General features: G+C 36.5%; 1 protein-coding gene across 2 annotated transcripts in view; it reads left to right on the plus strand.

Annotated features, from left to right (window-relative positions):
- The window catches only part of GRID2 (glutamate ionotropic receptor delta type subunit 2), a 1,570,085-nt gene that overhangs the window by 1,383,579 nt on the left and 166,423 nt on the right, over positions 1–20,083 (plus strand). For both annotated transcript variants that reach the window (XM_043438630.1, XM_043438631.1), the window contains exon 14: positions 14,956–15,122. In XM_043438630.1, coding sequence (XP_043294565.1) covers positions 14,956–15,122 — 167 coding nt within the window. The remainder of the gene's footprint in view (positions 1–14,955; positions 15,123–20,083) is intronic.

Genomic DNA, 20,083 nt, shown 5'->3' on the forward strand with positions numbered 1-20,083 from the left:
CAACACCAAAAAGTGAGTAACTAAGAACTAAGGGCAAGAAAGAACATAAACCATTTAAGAAATTCTATGAAAGATAAAATCAAATTCTGTTAACATAAAAAGTAAACCCAACTGAAGATAAAATTAACTTCTTTACTAAGTAGAGTGAAAAGTGTTAATCACTCAGGTGACCCCATGGACTATAGCCTGCCAGGCTCCACTGTCCATGGAATTCTCCAGGCAGGTGGGTAATCTTTCTCTTCTCCAGAGGATCTTCCCGACCTAGGGATCAAATTGGTCTCCTGCATTGCAGGCAGATCCTTTACTGTCTGAGCTACCAAGGAAGCCCATGTGATGTTAAACTTATTTTAGGATTTAGTTTATTTTGCAATATCATTTCAAAAAGTAAACTTTCTACTTAACATTCTGTCAGAATTACACACACATAACAGTAGAAAGAATGGTTGGGGAAGGGAAGTGTAGATGGATAAATGGTTGTAGCTATTCAGTTGCCAAGTCAAGTTCAGCTCTTTGCAACCCCCTGGTCTGTAGCACACCAGGACCCATGGGGTTCTCCAGGCAAGAATACCAGAATGGGTTGCCATTTCCTTCTCCAGGGGATCTTCCCGGACCAGGGATCGAACCCACATTCCTCGCCTTGGCAAACGGAATCTTCACCACTGAGCTACAAGTGAAGCCCGGATAGATGGCAAGACTTAGCAATTTTAACATAAATTTTATGTGTGAGGGGTTTAGAGGTTTGTCAATGGCTCTTCCAGCCTGAGTAGAATTAAATCCATTATTACAGCAAAGCAGTTATGAGTATGTAATTGTGAATACCCAAGTACTTATAAATTTATAAATCAACATAGTACTGAAAAGCTATTATTTCACTATATATGTTAACAATGCCATTTAAAAATTCAAAACATAAAACAAAAATACTTAGGTTTTTTATTTAAGATTTTCTTTACTGTATATCTAAAAATGATGAATTTGACTTCACAGAAATAGGATCTCAATAAATTTGACCTTTTAAAAAAATCTTATTTTAGTACATATTTAAATTACATATTAATTACTTACCTAATTACATATGTAATTGTCATAAAGGCAGGTAGCTAGGCATGCCATTTTTAGAGCATTGCATGCATTCTCTGTCATGTCCAACTCTTTGCAACCCCATGAACTGTAGCCCGCCATGCTCCCCTATCCATAAGATTTCCCAGGCAAGAATACTGGAGTGGGTTGCCATTTCCTTCTCCAGGGTATCTTCCCAATCAAGGGATCGAACTCTTGTCTCCTGCATCGGCAGGCAGATTCCTTACCAGTGAGCCACCTGGGAAGCCCCTTCTATGGCATTAGTTTTACTTTTTCTTTTCCATTTGTCTTTCTGCCATTCTCCTCTCCTTTACCTCCACTTACATTTTTTATTCTCAGAAACTAACCAATGGTAAACATTGTGTTCTTCCATACTTTCCCTAAGTATTTCCCATAATACAATAACACACACACACACACACACATCCACATATTTATATAATTAAAAGTAGTAAATTATTTCTTCACCTTGCTTTTTCTCATTCTGCAAATTCATAAAAAAAAAGCACCTTGTATTGCTCTAATAGATTCTTTTTAATGTTTCTATAATGTTTTATGACAGGAATACACAATTTTTCCATGGCTAATAAGCATTACAACTGTTTCCAATTTGCTACCACAATAAACAATGATGCACTGAATATACCTATATGTTAATCTGAAATTTTTATTTCTCTTGGATATATTCTTGGGAATGGAACTGATGGGCCAATAGTCATCTGTATTATCTTCATTTTTTTTTCTTTTAACCATTCCCACTCCCCCCAGCCCTACCCCCAAATACCTGACAACTGAAGATCATTAAAAGTCTACAATCTATATTTTCCTTAATTTGAATAGACGTTACTTTTGACAAAGGCTATAACATTTTCCATTTCCACTAGTGATGTGTGAAAATATACTTTTCAATGCATCTCCATCAGCAATACACATCTGTAAAATGTTGCCAAACCAATTGATATAAAGTACTGGCCTTTATGATCTTATTTTCTTTTGCACTTACTTATCTACTCACAAAGTTGTGTTTTTTTATATGCTTGTTGGACATTTATATCTGTTCCATTTTGAATTGCCTTTTCAGATGCTTTATCTATTTTTCTCTTGCTTTTCTTGGTCTTCGCTAGAATAAAGGATGCTTATTTAGAGAAGCACCTGTATATTTATAAATATTAACTTTGGCCCCTGTGTTCTACTTTTTTTTTTTTTTGCAAATCTTTTTCCAATCTGTGTATATGTGTCTTTCGACATACAACAGTGTTTACAAAATGTTTTGTGCTAAAAAGTATGCATAACTTATATATTTCTTGGATTTCATATCACATGGTTAAATAGTCCTTCCTCACTTAGGTTGTATATTCTCCTCTGGTTTTTATTGTAGGGCTTTGTAATTTTATTTTGAACTATTTAGTACAAATGGAAAATATTTTTATTTGGAGTTTAAAAAAGTTATGATTTGATTCTCTTCCAAACAGATAGTTTATTATGCCAATAACATTCATTAATATGTTGACCAACATTTTAGAAAGACAACCCAGAACACAGCTACACCAGACAAAAAAGTCATTGTAATTTAATGTGTGGTAAATTATTATATGTGTTATTACTTTAGCATAAAACATTAAATAGGAATGTATTGATATTGTATATATTTAAATTATGTGTTAGTCTATATTATTCATCTCATCACAGAATGCTATTAGTGAAACAAGGCAATAATAGAGTTAGTTAACTGTCAGAGTAGTAACTGATAGTGGTTCAAATAATAAAAGTGCCCAAAGTATAGTAATATTTTAGTAAGGTGTCTTTTTGTCCTCTGATAAAGTTATTTTTACTCTTTTTAAACTCTGTGTTAGATATTTAAGTTTTATAGGCTATATTGAAGACATATAAATATAAAACTTTTTCAAAAGGGAACGTGAATAAAATAGGACTAATTTAACAGAGATTAACTGTATTTAATAATAAATAATACAGACATGTTTCTTTCTGTCCCATAATATGGTAGGATAATTTTACTCTCTCTGTTTCCTTTTTCAATAATTCTTCTCTGAAGTGCCTGCAATCTGCAGAACATCCTTCTTGTCTTTTACATAGTGATAAAACTGAACGTAGTCAAATATCAAATTTACTTTGACTTGAAACTTTGCTCTTATCAAGCCCATATAACACTGATTCTAGTATCATTCCTGTGGGATGACATCAAGCTCAATATGCTCTTAGAGGAAGTATTTGGGCAGGAAATTGGAGTTTACTTGCTATCAATAGCAGGTATTTCAATGTGGAGGAATTTGTTTCCCACTCTCCAAAAAGATACACATACATTTTTTTGTTTTGTTTTATTGGAGTATAATTGCTTTACAGTGTTGTGTTAGCTTCTCCCATACAACAAAGTGCATTAGCTACATGTGTACATATATCCCCACCCTCTTGAGCCTCCCTTCCAACCCGACCGCCATCCCACCCCCTACATAGTCACAGAGCGCCAAGCTGGGCTCCCTGTACTATTCAGCAGTTTCCCACTCACCGTGCATTTCACACTTGCTAGCGTATAGTTGGCAATGCCACTCTCTCAATTCCTCCCACTGTCCCCTTCCCACTCTGTGCCCACATGTCAGTGCCCGTACACTTTGATTCTACAAACTTGTTTTTAAAGATTTTCCTTTTGTCAATCATAGTTCTGCATCTATAAATTCATCACATAGGCTAGTATGTCCAAGATAGCCATCATTTTTAAAGACTTTAAGGCACATTGCATGTCCTCATAAGTTAATGCTTGCTTTCTTAGGAAAATGGTTTTAAAACAGAGATAATTTGAATTTGAGAAATCAATACTGGAATCTAGAGAAGTTGCACTTTTAGTAAAGAAATTGAGTAAGTCTGGTCTAACTCAGTTTCCTTTTCTGGTGACTTTTTGGGAGAGGGAAGTTAGAGTAGTTTGGGGAGGAAATAGTCTTATTTCAAAAAAAAAAAAGTGTTATTTTTTTGCCATGAGATTTTATCATAATCTACACATAAAATTGAAAAACTGAGTTGTGTTTAGTTCATCCTTTCCCAGGTATCCCATGGTTTCTTCAAAATCATCAAGCAAGTTTGGAAAACAGCATATGAAGTTCTGTTTACTGTAATCGTTTTCCCCACTGACATCCTCAGTGTGTTTCCAAATTAATGAAAGACATTCTTCTTGTCCCACACTTTGAAAATGTGATTTTAAGGTAATCCACACTCTCACCTTTAATAGCTCTCTTTTAGGCATATGTTTATGGAGGCCATATCCTTCCATTTCTATTAAATAAAAGCTATCATTAAGTGTCTCTTCACAGTTTGAGGAAGCAAAAAGAACCAAAATGTTTCATTATGAAAGCTTCAGTACCACCTGTCAGCAAATCATGCCCATTTTTATAGAGTTGCTTACAAAGTATATAGAACATTTTGCAGATAAGATCTTTTCACTGTCCTTAATAAGAAGTTTATCCACTGAATAGAATTTGCCAAAATTTTCATTTGATATATTTGCATAATTTGCAGAAAGATGATTAAAGTCTCTGTATTTGGCCAAAGTATCAGTAGATTCTAGTTTTATGCTTTCTGTAACTTAGTAAAATCTTCACAGAAATCAAGAATATGGTTTGACACTGTCTTTTAAAATTAAAGTCTCTAAGAACAGGAGGGATCATTTTTCATTGCCATTGGGTGACATAGAGTTTTCTTGTAAAAAATATGATCAGTCAGGTAAAATCTGAAAGAATTAGGTCTACACTGTAAAGAACTAATTCATCCATTATCAACATTTCCTCCTTTTGTTTTCCCATAGTACATTCACTTGAAACCTCAGAATTGGGAAAAATAGCTTTACTTGGTTTCATAGAGCTATCAGGGGAGCAATACAATGAAGTATGTTTGTTCATGCAGTGTGCCCAAACCATTTCAGCAGCTGCTATTTTCAACTGAACATTGGTGTCTTTGGGGAGACACAAAAACTTTTGATCGATTTAGAAATATTTCATGTCTCATCCCCAACTTGTGAAATTCAGTCTCCCTGTTGTGTGCCTTCATATTTCCTTTTCCATCGTAATTAATTCCAAATGCTTTTCTGCATATTACATAGTAGTGTGCTGTTTTGCTTATTTACCTCCCTAATTCAGTTATTTGTGTCCTGCCCTCTGTAATAAGACAGCCTAGTCATTTAGGCTTCTTTTTCATTGATGTTTGGGGTCAGGTGGGATTAGTATTAAAATCATTCTCATTTTCATCATCTGAGCTCTTAAAAAAATGATCACAGGATTCACAATGTTAAAAATATTAGCATCATCTTGATAATACCAAGAATAACAGTCAATCCACAGGTGAAGGACTGTTAACACTCATGATTACAAGGCACTTAAATTGCACACTTAAGTCTTAGTACTCACATTGATACAAGATTGGTGATTCATTATTATCATGAATAGTAAGTTGGAAACATCCACAGTTGGGAGGAAAATAGTGGCAGCAGCTGCAGAAGGCAAATAATGTCTGTCATAGTCATCTGCTACAATCATAGTAGTTTGCAACCCCTATCTTTTAAGCTGCTGTATGGATTTTGTACTTTTCCCCAAATCTCCTGTACTCACTACCAAAAGCCTGGACTTCTTGTCTCCCAAGATGGCTTCCCTTGACTTAGAATTTTCAATGCTACAACTGAAGCGTCTCAGGTGATCTGAGACAGTTGTCACCCTAAGTTAATCCATTTGAGCTTGCAGGACGTTCATGAGCAGTTTCTCTTTCAATTCATCTGTCCAGTGTTTTGGTTGAAAAATTGAGGTTTGTTTGTAGTCACATAAATCTTTTCAGACTCACAGGCTGAATTTTGTCAAGTGCTCTTTTTATTCTTCTTTTAAAATTGGAAACTTCCTGTCACCAGAGTGTTATTTCCCCCAAATGTGTTCTTCTTGTTCAGCTTCATCTTTCCCTATCTGTGCTATTCAATATACAAAGTTATTTTTCTTTGTCAGTTCATGGGGACTCAGGTTGGATTGTTGGATTATCATAGGTATTGGCAGTCTTGCTAACTGCAGAAGGTGAAATGTCCTCTGTCCTCATAGGCCAGCAATAGAGAAGAGAGTGATTCACAAATCCTTCTTCTAAGGCACGTGGAAGAGGCAGTGGGTTCACCAGTCTCCTGTTCCGTCCCAGGCCCCGAGACTGAGGGGTCTCTGGCAACCCACTTGACTCCTTCCTGACCAGTTTAAAGGCAACGGAGCAGATATATTCATGAGGGCAAATATTTAAGGAAGAGGACAGGAGAAATCAAGGACCCCAGATCTCTGGGAATCAAGCATTCTCTGAAACTTAGTTTCTTCATTGCCTTCCCTAGAGGTTCCACCGGTTTTCTCAGGCATTCACCCAGCCTGAAGAGGAGAATTACCAGCTCTTTTTCACACACAATTATCCAGAACCCCAAACCCTACTAGCCTTCTATCTTCCGACTCTAGCAGCCATTGGTTTCACAAGGAAGCTGTCACTGACAGGAAGGAAACTGGGTTTAGTTTTCTCATTCCCAGAACACTTCAAAACACCATTTAAAAAAAAAAAAATTCTAGTAACCTCAAAAAAGAAAAGCAAAAGAGTGAGAAGTAGACTTACTGCTTCTTTTCTAGGTTAAAAAAGGTGTTTTACTAATAAGCTGATATTTATTTTAAACATATTCATATCTTTCTTGTGAACATTTGTACCATGTGATGACTATTTTGGAGCACAAATTCAAATTTCAAAATAATACAAGAGAAAATATAGTAGGCCAACAAGTAAGGCAGTAAACAAAACCAGATATATTTTAAAAGTCAGTGTTGAGTGCTAAAATATGGAGTTGAGCATGATTTATTGTGCTGGATAATTCAGAAGACCTGATGAATGATGTTAATTTATTAATTTGCCCAAAGTGGGAGAGGCCACCACCTAGAACCATATGTCATAAATATTAAAGCTATCCCATCTAAAGGACTTCTGTGGGCAATGAATTATAAAGACCACTATAGATCAATTCTGGGTTAATCATAACTCTTTGTGCCTGTAATTCACAATCATTTTATCCCCCAACAACCATGAGTTTAAATTGTAAAGAAGTTAGCAGCTTAGAGCGCAAAAGTAACATTTATTTCTCCCACATTGTTCTCAGGCCTTTTAATTTTTATTTCATGGGCAAAAATAATAAAGCTCCAGCCTGCAGCCTTTATTTTAATTATGAAAAGCCCTGCTTCTGTTTCAATCCTGAAAATCAGAAATGCTTACATAGCAGTAGTCACAAAATCAACAGGCTTAAGGGGTCTGGAATCATAGAAACCAGAATATTTTCATTCATTCCAGTGGTTTTAACAAATAAGCAACCTGTTTTTTAAAAGCTCGAATTTTGTTCATCTTAATAGTATGATCACATAGAGATTACATTCTTTCCATGGCTCTCTCTGGCTACACACTATGTTGCATTATTTTTATTTATGTAAATACTATTTCTCCAACTAGATAGGCTGTGCCTTGAAGACAAAGGCTGCTGTCTCTCAAATGTTTTTGCATTCCTATGGCAAATATCTCCTGGGAATTTATCTTTAATGTAGTGAAAAAAGCAAAGAAGGTGGCCTTGAGCTTCAAGTTCCAAATCTACCACAAATAATTGCTACAAGTTACAGCAAGTTTCCTTACCACATCTATGAATTAGGTATCATATCAGCTGCCTCACAGTATTGCAAAGAACAAATTTATGTGTAAAGGTATTTTTCAGCATGAAAAAAAAAGCTTTCTAAATGTTAGCGATTTTCTATGGCCATGCCACCCTGAACATGCCCAGTATCATCTAAATGTTAGCCATTATCATGAGGAAGAAGTGGAGGAGAGAGGGAAGATACTCCTTCTTCAGTAAAGGGAATTCTTATCTTCCGCTCTGGTTTAAATGTCATCTTTCCATAATTATTTCCACTGAATGTTTTTTTAATAAAAAGGGATCATCATCACTGTCCCTCTGTAGCTATAGATTTTGAAGTGAACTTTGAAGGAATTTGATAGATTAAAGATTTATGTGAGAAAGGATATAGTGTCCTAATCAAAACCAAGGTAATTGGGGTAAGAAGTGGTGATAAGCGTGTTTGCTTGCAGCTTGGACTCCTGCAGTTATTACAGGAGAATGCTGCCGAATAAACTGAAAACTGCTTTCAGCATTAGGTCATGATGGAGATATGGGTACAGAGACATTCAGGACAAGGGCATTCTACAGAGGAACAGAAATATGCCATAATCCACAGCACGGTGAAGAGCACAGGTGTAGGTTTTACTAAAAATAATTTTCCCACTCTTCACTTTACATGGCAAGAAATGCAAATATTTGAGAAAATAACATTAAATGTTTACAGTTCTTCAACTGACACATAGAAAGTTCCAGAAAACTGGAAGGTTAAAAGAGTGTGCATGAGGAAGAACTGGTCACCAAAGAGTATCTCTGTTCAGTCAGTTAAGCATAAAAGATAAGGAACTACAATCTTTGGGGTTTTCTTGTAGTTACCATAATATTTGAGCAAATGGTCCTGATTTCCCCAGTGACAATTAAGTTCCCCTTGCTTTAAACCGCTTTAGCACTTCAAGCTTCTTCTCTGGTACTTACCACAATACACTTTGTGTTACAGCGATTTAGTGTTTGATTTATCTCCACTACTGAATTGTAAACGGCTTGAGGGCAGAGGCCCAAAGATTACTCCTGTTTATATCCCCTACAGATCCCTTCAGGATCTTAAAAGTAATGCATATCCATTCATCTGTCGATGGACGTCTAGGTTGCTTCCATGTCCTAGCGATTGTAAAAAGTGCTGCAGTGAACATTGGGGTACATACACACATCTCTTTCAATTATGGTTTTCTCAGGGTATATGCCCCGTAATGGGATTGTGGGGTCATATGGTAGTAGTTCTATTCCAAGTTTTTTTAAGAAATAACCATACTGTTTTCCATAGTAGCTGTATCAATTCCCAATTACAGTGCAAAAGGGTTCCCTAGATTAATAGATACAGAAGTTGTGGTACATATATATATATAGTGGAATATTACTCAGCTATAAAAAAGAATGTATTTTAGTCAGTCTTAATGAGGTGGTTGAACCAAGAGCCCATTATACACAGTGAAGTAAGTCAGAAAAAGACAAATATTGTATATTAATGTGTACGTATGGAATCTAGAAAGATGGTACTGATGAACTGATTTGCAGGGCAGTAATGGAGACACAGACATAGAGAACGGACTTGTGGACACAGTGGGGGAGGGGGAGGGTGGGATGAATTGAGAGAGTAGCGTGAAAACATATACATTACCGAATGTAAAACGGATAGCCAGTGGGAATTTGCTCTGTGACAACCTACGGGGGCTGGGATGGGGCGGAAGATGAGAGGGAGGGTCAAGAGGGAGGGGACATATGTATACCTGTGCTGATTCACGTTGATGTATGGCAGAAACCAGCACAATATTGTAAAGCAATTATCCTCCAATAAAAAAAATTATTTAAGAGTAATACATAATTATTAGTAAAATGAAATTCAAAGAAAGATTTCTGTAGAAATATTGTAGAAGTAGAACAAAACCTAGCTTCTAGCATGATCTCAGTACTGAGAAATCCATCACAAGCTTTTGGCATCTCAGCCCTATTATGAGGACACAGGTGCTGGGTATCAATAGCTACCATTGTCTGTCAATCACTACAGCATTCTAGGGACCAGGAAATAATAATATTGCAGGTAGATGCCACTTTGGATTCCTTTCCTTTTTTACAAACAAGGCCTGGAATGTGTTGACATGGATACACTTTTGCCCTCTGGTTTAACTTGTATAAATTACTCTACTGGCATGAAATTCACTGGAAAATAATGAGCCATAGTTTAGCTGATTATCCACACATGACCTCAACAACAAAGACTAGTTGAAAAAATTTTAATAATATCCATCACCTATTCAGATGACTTGAAAATCCCCATTCCAAACCTTCAATTATTATTCTGTTAAAAAGTGATTTTAGGTTTTGTTGATGAGTATTTTCTAGATAGTTTTAATTTAATGGTTAAAAATCATGTAAAGGACAGTGATTGTATGTTTCAGTAGATGAAAAAGGCCAGGGATATTTTTAAAAGCTAAAATAGTTTGGGTTACTATGCAACATTTCAAGGGCCTTGTTGTAGGCTATAATCATACTGTTTTAATGGTTCTCTTTTTAAAATGCATTCATAATGCTTTGTAACATTAGAATTACTAGAAGCATGCATATAATGGCAATGATAATGTTACTGTACATTTAAATGGAGCCCTACAGTTCACAAAGCAGGAACAGCAATGCTAGAACACTTTTCTAATAGCAAAGCAATATGTCTCCAACTGGGGAGTTCCCTGGATGGTTGTAAAGAAGCTGCAAGGGGATCCAGGAGCAGAGAGTGACTGGAATGGAGGAAAGTAGCAAAAATCAAAGTAGGTTGCTAGAGGAGGCTTCAAGGCCACTGCTATCTCTCTTGTAAGTATAGACCCAGAAAGTTAAAATGACAGATATAAAAGTTGGTGATGAAGGGAAACAAAATAAGCCACCCCAAAATATGCAACACTGACACGTTATTTTGAACTGCAGACACTTGAAAAACAGCAAATGCAGGGAGAGGCTTTCTCTGAACTGCTTTTATTTGCCTAAAGATAAATCTTCCAAAAGGAACTTAATCATCATAAATTCTGTCCTTGGGAGTTTCATCATCCAAGGAATATTGACTCATCACAGAAGAGACTGGAAGTCAACACCATACAACTTTGTCACCAACTATCATACTACCCTTCTATTCTTCTAAAGGTCTTTGCTAAGAGTCATTTGTGTCTGTGCCTAGTCACTCAATCGTGTCTGACTCTATGCAACCCCTTAGCCTGTAGCCCGCCAGGCAAGAATACTGGAGTGGGTTGCCATGCCCGCCTCTAGGGAATCTTCCTAACCCAGGGATTGAACCCAGGTCTCCCACATTACAGGCAGATTCCTTTTACCATCTGAGCCACTGGGGAAGCCCAAGGAGGAGGGGATCTTCCAACCCAGGAATCAAACTGGAGTCTGCTGTGTCTCCTGCACTGCAGACAGATTCTTTACTTTCCCCAAAATGACCATAACCCCCTCCCATTCCCTATTTACATAATATTGCATCCTGAATTCCAACTTCTTTGAGTTACTCAATTTTCCCTGGATATCTCCCTTATATGCACAAGGCACACATGTCTATAAACTTCTGTTTTTCTCCTCTTAATCTTCCTTTCATTATAGAGGTCTCAGTTAAGAACTCCTTCCCTAGTGTAATTAATGCAAAAGATCAGGGATAGCAAGTACTTCGGGGTGACTATGCAGATACGAGTAATCAATATAGAGGGAACTTAATCAAGTACTTCCCCCCTCCCATACTAATATTCCAAGAGTCTATCAGTTTTTATAATTATATCAAGCCTCACGTTCAAAAATTCTTCCTGATTATATTACTCATTTTTTTCAAAACAATTTTATTTAAAAATTGTGGTGTTCATAAGACTGTCAACTATCAAGATTTTGTATCCCCAGGTCTCAAACACCAAATGTTCCAATGCAGTAAGTTCAGGGTTGGGACTGGAGTTTACATTTTTTAAGACAAGAAACCTCTGGTAATTCTAATTCTAATAGCATCACATTTTGAGGAGCACTGACCCATAGTACCTGACATACTGCCTAGAGTACAGGAGATACTCCATGAATAGTTGCGTTGACTTACTTATCTGTTTTGAGATCCCATGGTTTGGTTGGGATAATTCACTCCCAACAAAATTATCCACTGTGCACAGTTAACAGGTCTGAAGTTTTTAGACCATATTTCATGCAAAACTTTTTATTGAGTATCTGATATTAGCCTGATCTAAGCAAATATATATAAAGACAGTATAGTTGTCCTTCAGTATTTGGAGAGGATTATTTCCAGGAATCCCAAAATCCAGGGTTCTTTGTATTCCTTGTATAAAATAATGTAATATTTGCATATAACTTACACATATCTTGCCATATACTTTAAGTCATTTCTAGATTACTTTTCATACCTGATACAATATAAATACTATGTAAAAAGTTGCAAATGCAATGTAAATACTATGTAAATAGTTGCAAGCATACATCAAATTCAACCTCCAACTTAATCTGGGACTAATCTTTTTGGAACTTTCTGGAACTTTCCATGGGTGCAAAACCCATGGATATAGAGGGCTAATTGAGTTAAGATGGCTTCCCAGGTGGCTCAATGGCAAAGAATCTGCCTGCCAATGCAGGAGCCAAAAGAGACGTAAGTTCAATCCCTGGGATCTGGAAGGTCCCCTGGAGGAGGAAATGAAAACCCAATCCAGTATTCTTTCCTGGAAAATCCCACTGACAGAGGAGCCAGGTGGATTACAGTCCACAGGATCTCAAAGAACTAGACACGACTGAGCACACACACAACTGAGTTAAATATATTAAATATTTACTTACATTTTCTTCCCCTGTATTTTTGTTTGGATGTCCCATTCTTTTTCCAATGTAAAATTTTTCTAGTTTTGTGGATTTTTAAAATTTTGGTTCTTTGTTCATTTTAAGTAATGTATTGCACTATAGGAATTTATTTTGTATATAATGTGACTGCAGTCATGAAATTAAAAGATGCTTCTTGGAAGAAAAGCTATGACAAAACTAGACAGCATATTAAAAAGCAGAGACATCACGTTGTCGACAAAGGCATCACTTTGTATACAGGACATCACTTTGTATAGTCAAAGCTATGGTTTTTCCAGTAGTCATGTACAGGTGTGAGAGTTCAACCATAAAGAAGGCTGAGTGCCGAAGAATTGATGCCTTCAAATTATGGTGCTGAAGAAGACTCTTGAGAGTCCCTTTGACTGCAAGAAGATCAAACCAGTCGATACTAAAGGAAATCAACTCTGAATATTCATTGGAAATTCATGCTGAAGCTGAAGCTCCAATACTTTGGCTACCTGATGCAAAAAGCTGGCTCATTACAAAAGACTCTGACAGTGGGAAAGATGGAAGGCAGAAGGAGAAGAGGATGACAGAAGACGAGATGTTTGTACGGCATCATTGATTAAATGGACATGAGTTTGAGCAAACTCCAGGAGATAGTGAAGGACAGGGAAGCCTGGCATGCTGCAATTCATGGGGTCACAAAGAGTGAGACATGACTGGGCTGCTGAGCAACAACTTGTACTCTCTAGGATTTTCTACACATATGGTCACATGATCTGCAAATAGAAATAATTGCACTTCTTCCTTTCAAATTTGTATATTTTTCTTTGTGTAATTACTCTAGCTAGAACTTCCAGTACTATATTGAATAGAAGTGGTGAAAATGGGTATCCTTACCTGTTATCTTCACAGATGCTAGAGCAGAGTCCACAGGGAAATAGGGCTGCTTCTAGGACTACAGCCAGGACCACAGTGGGCCAGCAGGCCACTGGGGTACATGCCTCCTTCTGAAAGCATCCTACATCAGCCTTACACTCTGCCTGAGTTTTTCAGCCTGGGTCCCAAGCCTCCCACAAAGGCACTTTTGTTTATGGATGGCTACTACATTGATATTTTTCTAGGGATATGAAGGCCCTGGTGGCTCAGATGAAAAGAATCCTACAATGCAGGAGACCCAGGTTCTATCCCTAGGTTGGGAAAATCCCCTAGAGAAGGGAATGACTACCCACTCCAGTATTCTTACCTGGAAAATTCCATGAACAGAGAAGCCTGGCAGGCTACAGTCCATGGGGTTCCAAAGAGTTGAACACAACAGAGCATTTAACACACTTGAAGCGGGGGGACCTCCTATTCACCCATTTTGCTAACATCATTCCCTCTACTGATACTTATATATTTTTTTTCTTTTTCCCTAATCATATTTACCAAAATATTGCTTTCCCCTCAAATAAGTAAATAAGCAAACAAGCAAATAAACACACTGAATATTTGATTTAATTATTAGTTCCATCTATTTTGTAAGTTAAGTTTCATGTTATATATAATAATTTTCTACATTAACTTTATTAAGATCTGTTTTTATTTTTGTTAAATTTTATTTTTGTTATACTTATGAGTGATTACTAATGGGAAAAGGGATAATCACTGAAAGATATTATAAACAACCCAGAAGAAATCATGTTCCCTACATGGTTATAGAGAAGTTTTTTGTATAATTTTTATCCTCATTGCAGCACCTACCAAGTTTGACTACAAGATTACCATAGGTCACACTTGACAACAGATTAACTTAGAAGGACATAGGACAAGAACTCTTGCCAGCCAGGCAGTGTTAGTTATTTTTCTTAAATATGAGTTGTACTTACAGAATTCATTTAGAGTACAGGTCACAGACAGGAAGATAATACCCACGTTGGGTAGTGCAAAAGCCTACCTGGCTTAGAAGCCTAATAATCCGAAGGAACCAATATCTCTTATAACAACTCCAAAAACAAGCACAATTTCCAGGGTCCTGAAAAACACAAGGCCAGCTGTGTAAGAATTACTGCACTCAAAGAAGATCAAAGACAAGGCTTCCTTCCCTGCATTTACTGTTCTCCCAGTTCAGATGACATTTACTACTCAGGGGTCATTTTACTATAAGTGGTGTGCCTACAAACATAGTTAACATTCCAACTTCATTGCATTTCCAAGAGAACAGAGCTATAAATTAACCAAAAGTCAAATTCTCATTCAGAATAGGTGTTTAGTTTGAAATATTGGCCCTATTATTGTTTACACTGTTAAATGTATGGCAATTTAACATTTTTTTATCCTGTCTATATGACTAAATTCCAATCTTAAACCTTTTTCCTCTCATGTTCTTCATATTTGCACAGGTGAAATATGGAAATTATGCTTTTGTATGGGATGCAGCTGTATTGGAATATGTGGCAATCAATGACCCAGATTGTTCCTTTTATACCATTGGGAATACCGTTGCTGACCGAGGATATGGAATTGCATTACAGCATGGCAGTCCTTACCGGGATGTTTTTTCACAAAGGTAAGATTTGTGTGCAGTTCCAATAAGAAGAGAGAAAATATAGAAAAAGAAAATTCACTTGGTTACTCCATTTAGTTTATTACATTTTGTTTTCTTTGTTTGGAAAACCACAATAAACAATAGCATAAAAGGGAAGTTATGAATGGTTGTACAATAAAATGTTCATTTCCTAAAGCATGTACTAAAGTATTATTTTTCCCATTAAAAGGGAAAAGTTATTGCTGCATATAACTAGTTATTCTCAAAAAATTGATACAGAAAATAAAATAAAAATGTAATTGAGTTTAGTCTCTGAATTTTTAGGGACTAAAAATGTCATAAAGTAAGCAAAATTAATTCATTTCTAAAAACTGCCAAAGCATAAAGTAAACTTCAGGACCAAGTTAAAATTCTGAAGCACATACTGATAGGGATGTTTCCATCTCAGTTTTGCAAAGGGAAAACGTGGGAATTTTAGTCTTGTCATTTGGTGTCAAAGCACACATGAGACTTTGTCATGGAAATTTAGGAGGCAATTTATTAAGAAGTTATATTCATCCTGAAATCAGAATTTTCTATGTTATTTAAGAAAGAAGATTTTGAAATGTATATTTTGGATTAACAATATAGATTAAAGCATTGGGCCTGAAAGGTGTTTTAAAAATCATTGCATTTTATTTTATCTACTACCAAACAAGCTTGAACCTAAAAGAGTATAATACCTTTCAGGTAGAAATATGTTCCATTTGACACTGATAGTTCGTTTGGTTTACTACTAGGTATTCTTTAGGTAAAAGCCAGACAAAAGAGAGCAGTACTGAGTAGTAGTCTAGATAGTACTAAGGCCCCAAATTTGAGTGATATTCCCCCAAATTTCCAAGATAACAAGAAGCCAGGTATTTTGTGTTTAACAGAACAAGTCAGTAGTTCAAATATTTGTTGTGATTCTTCTGTTAGCTACTAAAAACCTAGAAGTCTCTCCTTATCAGCAAATTAGGATGTTAAATCAAGTCTAAGGTCCTACATTAGTCACCTTTTCTGTGTGGCAAACAACCCAAAGTTCCAGTGACTTGAAAAAAGCTATTTCTCTTTCATGGAACATAAGGGCTGTGATTTGGCTGAAGTCTGCTGTGAGTTGTGGGTCAACTGCAGGTCCCTTCATGGCTTCTTGTCCCAGGGACCAGGCCAGAGAAGCAGTCCTATCTGGGATAAGCTGTTTTCATTTCAGAGAGAACTTGTGAAAGGCCAGCAGAACCCTGGTGCCTACGGTGCTTCTTGCATGGGTGTGGCATACATCACCTCTGCTCATAGACCACTAACTAAAAAGAGTTCCATGGCCAAGCTCCGAACAATAATATAACTTATTAATGGTCCCTCTGGGGACCATTTTAAGTGTAAGATAATCAAAATATACATAAATTGGCAAGTAACATATTAAGGTACAAATGAAGTTTATCAATTAAAGCATATTTATGATGAGTATATTCTAGGGGAATCTACTTGAAAATCACTTGTGGTCTCAGTTCAGTTCAGTCGCTCAGTTGTGTCTGACTCTTTGTGACCCCACGGACTGCAGGCATGTCAGGCTGCCCTGTCCATCACCAACTCCCAGAGCTTGCTGAAACTCATGTCCATCAAGTTGGTGTTGACATCCAACCATCTCATCCTCTGTCATCCCCGTCTCCTCCAGCCTTCAATCTTTCCCAGCATCAGGGTCTTTTCCAGTGAGTCAGTTCTTCTCATCAGGTGGCCAAAGTATTAGAGTTTCAGCTTCAGCATCAGTCCTTCCAGTGAACATTCAGGACTGATTTCATTTAGGATGGACTAGCTGGATCTCATTGCAGTCCAAAGGACTCTCAAGAGTCTTCTGCAACACTGCAGTTCAAAAGCATCAATTCTTTGGCGCTCAGCTTTCTTTATAGTCCAACTCTCACATCCATATGGGACTAGTGGAAAAACCATAGCTTTGACTAGACAGACCTTTTTTGGGAAAGTGATGTCTCTGCTTTTGAATATGCTATCTAGGTTTGTCATAACTTTACTTCCAAGGAGCAAGCGTGTTAATTTCATGACTATAGTCACCATCTGCAGTGATTTTGGAGCCCAAGAAGATAAAGTCTGACACTGTTTCCACTGTTTCCCCATCTATTTGCCATGAAATGATGGGACCGGATGCCATGATCTTCATTTTCTAGCTGAAGAAAAAAGACCTGTGCATATGAAACAATGAACAATACAGACAGTTCTATAAATATGTACTGATATTTATCAGTATTGCTTATTTATACTGGGTTAAATTGTGTAGTTGAGGTATTGAAAAAATTGAATTCCATAGAGAATAAAGAGTTAATCCAAGGAAATAAGAATGAAAACTCTTCAAAGGATGTGAACCTTGGACTTGACCTTGAAAGAATAGTAGAAAATAATTATGCTGAAGGAAAAAAATAGGGAATTCTTGGAGAAACAATGAAAACAACAGAACAGAAGTAGGAGAGATCAGAATGTATTGGGTAACAATAAAGACATCAAGTTAATCTGAAAGAAACTTTGAAGTTTAGAATCCATATTGTAGGCTTCAAGCTGCTACAAGAACCTATTGTTCATTCTGGATCCCAGGAGTAAAATGGTGATGATGGTATTTAAGGGAAAGTTAATCTAGTTTTGATGTGAAGAATGGATTTCAGCAAAGAGTAAAACAAACCAGGATGCATAAGTAATGAAGGCTGATCTAGAATCTGGTCAAGGGAAATGAGGAGGAAGGACCAAGTAGAAGAGATGCTTCTGATCAAAGAGGCACACCATTATTTCTAATAAATATAGAAGAGAGAATGGAAAGCAAAATGGAATGAAGGGGATGCCAGGGTTTTATGGTATAAGGCCAGCAGAAAAGTTTAAGGGATGCTAAAAATGAACCAGGTCTTCAAGAAAAGGATTGTTTACTCATTAGTTGCAGTTAATCGGCCTTTTCTTCACTACAGATATTTTTTGTTTCTATATTTGATTTCTAGGTTTTTTATGCAAAAAGAAAAAATGAAGCCAATAAAATCCAAAAAAAGCCAAAAAAAAAAAGCCAATAGCAATTAAAGAAATATTTAATCAATCACACCAAGTGTTCCATTTCTTACTATCCCTGTGGCACTTTACCTTATGGAGATTTTAATTCTGGTTCAATATGTTTTGGTGATCTACTGGAAAACAGTATTGAGCATTGAGCATTGTTTTTCCTTTGTTTGATTTGCATTATGGATGCTGACAGTTTAAATTGACCTTTTCTGTGGAGCTCCTTAATAATGACACTCTGCATCCTGGTTACCTGGACATCTGGAAGAATAGAGAGCCAGGAAAGAAACATAATCTGGCTGCCCCTCTCTACACACATACCATGTTAAGCTATCACCCAAACTCTCTCCTTGAACCCAGAAAACCTCTGAATTCATTCCCTTTGACTCTAGCCATTAGGGAAAAGAGAATTCCTTTTTATTAACTGATGTAAAACTTATAAAGACCATCACACTTAATAATTGTGTTATCCTTTGCCAATTATTATAAATAGCTTTAATACAGCAACTTATCCTGGACTACTGATTAGACTGAATCACTGATTGCTCATGTGACTATATTCAATGAAATAATAATATTCACAGTGATTTTTAATAAGTAAATGCTAATTAGTTCTCAGGTGACTATGCTCCTGAACCATAGATATAGGATATAAAGTACTTTAATATGTAATAAATATGAATATCTAAAACAAATATTATATAGTGGTTTAGTAACTATATTTATTATATGCTCTCTGCCAAATATCTTATATACTTATCCATTTTAATGACTTCAGACCAATCAGATGAATGTTGTGTATTTGTTTATTACATACTTACATATTAGTGCACAACGGTTAGTCTACAAGTGCATACGCTGAGTGAATGAGCCTGAAGCTGACAAGCATCATCTTAGGCACCAGCGTCATGGGTTGTAGTGACACGCTCACTTGTACAGTTGCATGTGAGTAGACATGCAGAGGACCAGTAAGTGCTACAATAGATGATTGTAGATTTGGATAGAAGAATTTTGTTTCCTGTTGTTGTACAGTTGCTAAGTCATATCCAACTCTTTGCAACCCCATGGCCTGCAGCACACCAGGCTTCCCTGTCCTTCACTATCTCCCAGAGTTTACTTAAACTCATGTCCATTGAGTCAGTGATGCTATCCAACCATCTCATCTTTATAGCCCCCTTCTCCTGCCTTCAGTCTTTCCCACCATCAAGGTTTTTTTCAACGAGTTGGCTCTTCCCATGAAGTGGCTTCAGCTCCAATACTTTGGAGTACAAATACTAGGTAACTTGGAAGCAGAAGTTATTTATATATCTCACCAAATATATGGATCAGAGTACTAGTGTGGCCAGTAATGTTTGTAATGATTTCTCTGAAACTATTTGTGCATCAAATGTTTTGTGTGGCCTTTGTCTTATAGTAGTTCTTAGTGTAAGAAAATCATCAAAAGTTGTTACATTAAAGATATTTAAGAATGGAAGAGAACTGAATTTTTCACTGATATCATTATGCCATTAATAAAATTAATTCCAGTGTATCTTAGAGCCTTAACTAGTCATAAGGTTAAAAAGATAACAAAAAATATTTACTGAGGATTTAGTACAAGTGCACCTCTGTTTTCAGGAGTCCCTTTTTGCCTATTGGCTACTAATCCTTAACTTTGGGAATAGAACCATCTAGTGGCACAAAAACGAGGACATATTTCAAACTACATCGAGGATGGTTTTGTTGAATTCCTGGATAGTGGCAAAGATTCATAAGCAATATCTCAACCACATCACAGAGTTTCAGAATTTTTAGAAATGGGATGAGCAGTAGTTCCCTTTTCACCAGGGTTGTAACTAATCCAAAGGGGTACATGATTTGCTCAGAATCACAAAAAAATCAGGAAAAGTGGCAATTGTTTGATTTTTTTTACTTCTGTGTTT

This window comes from Cervus canadensis, chromosome 19, assembly GCF_019320065.1.
Source record: "Cervus canadensis isolate Bull #8, Minnesota chromosome 19, ASM1932006v1, whole genome shotgun sequence".
NCBI classification, from domain to species: domain Eukaryota; kingdom Metazoa; phylum Chordata; class Mammalia; order Artiodactyla; family Cervidae; genus Cervus; species Cervus canadensis.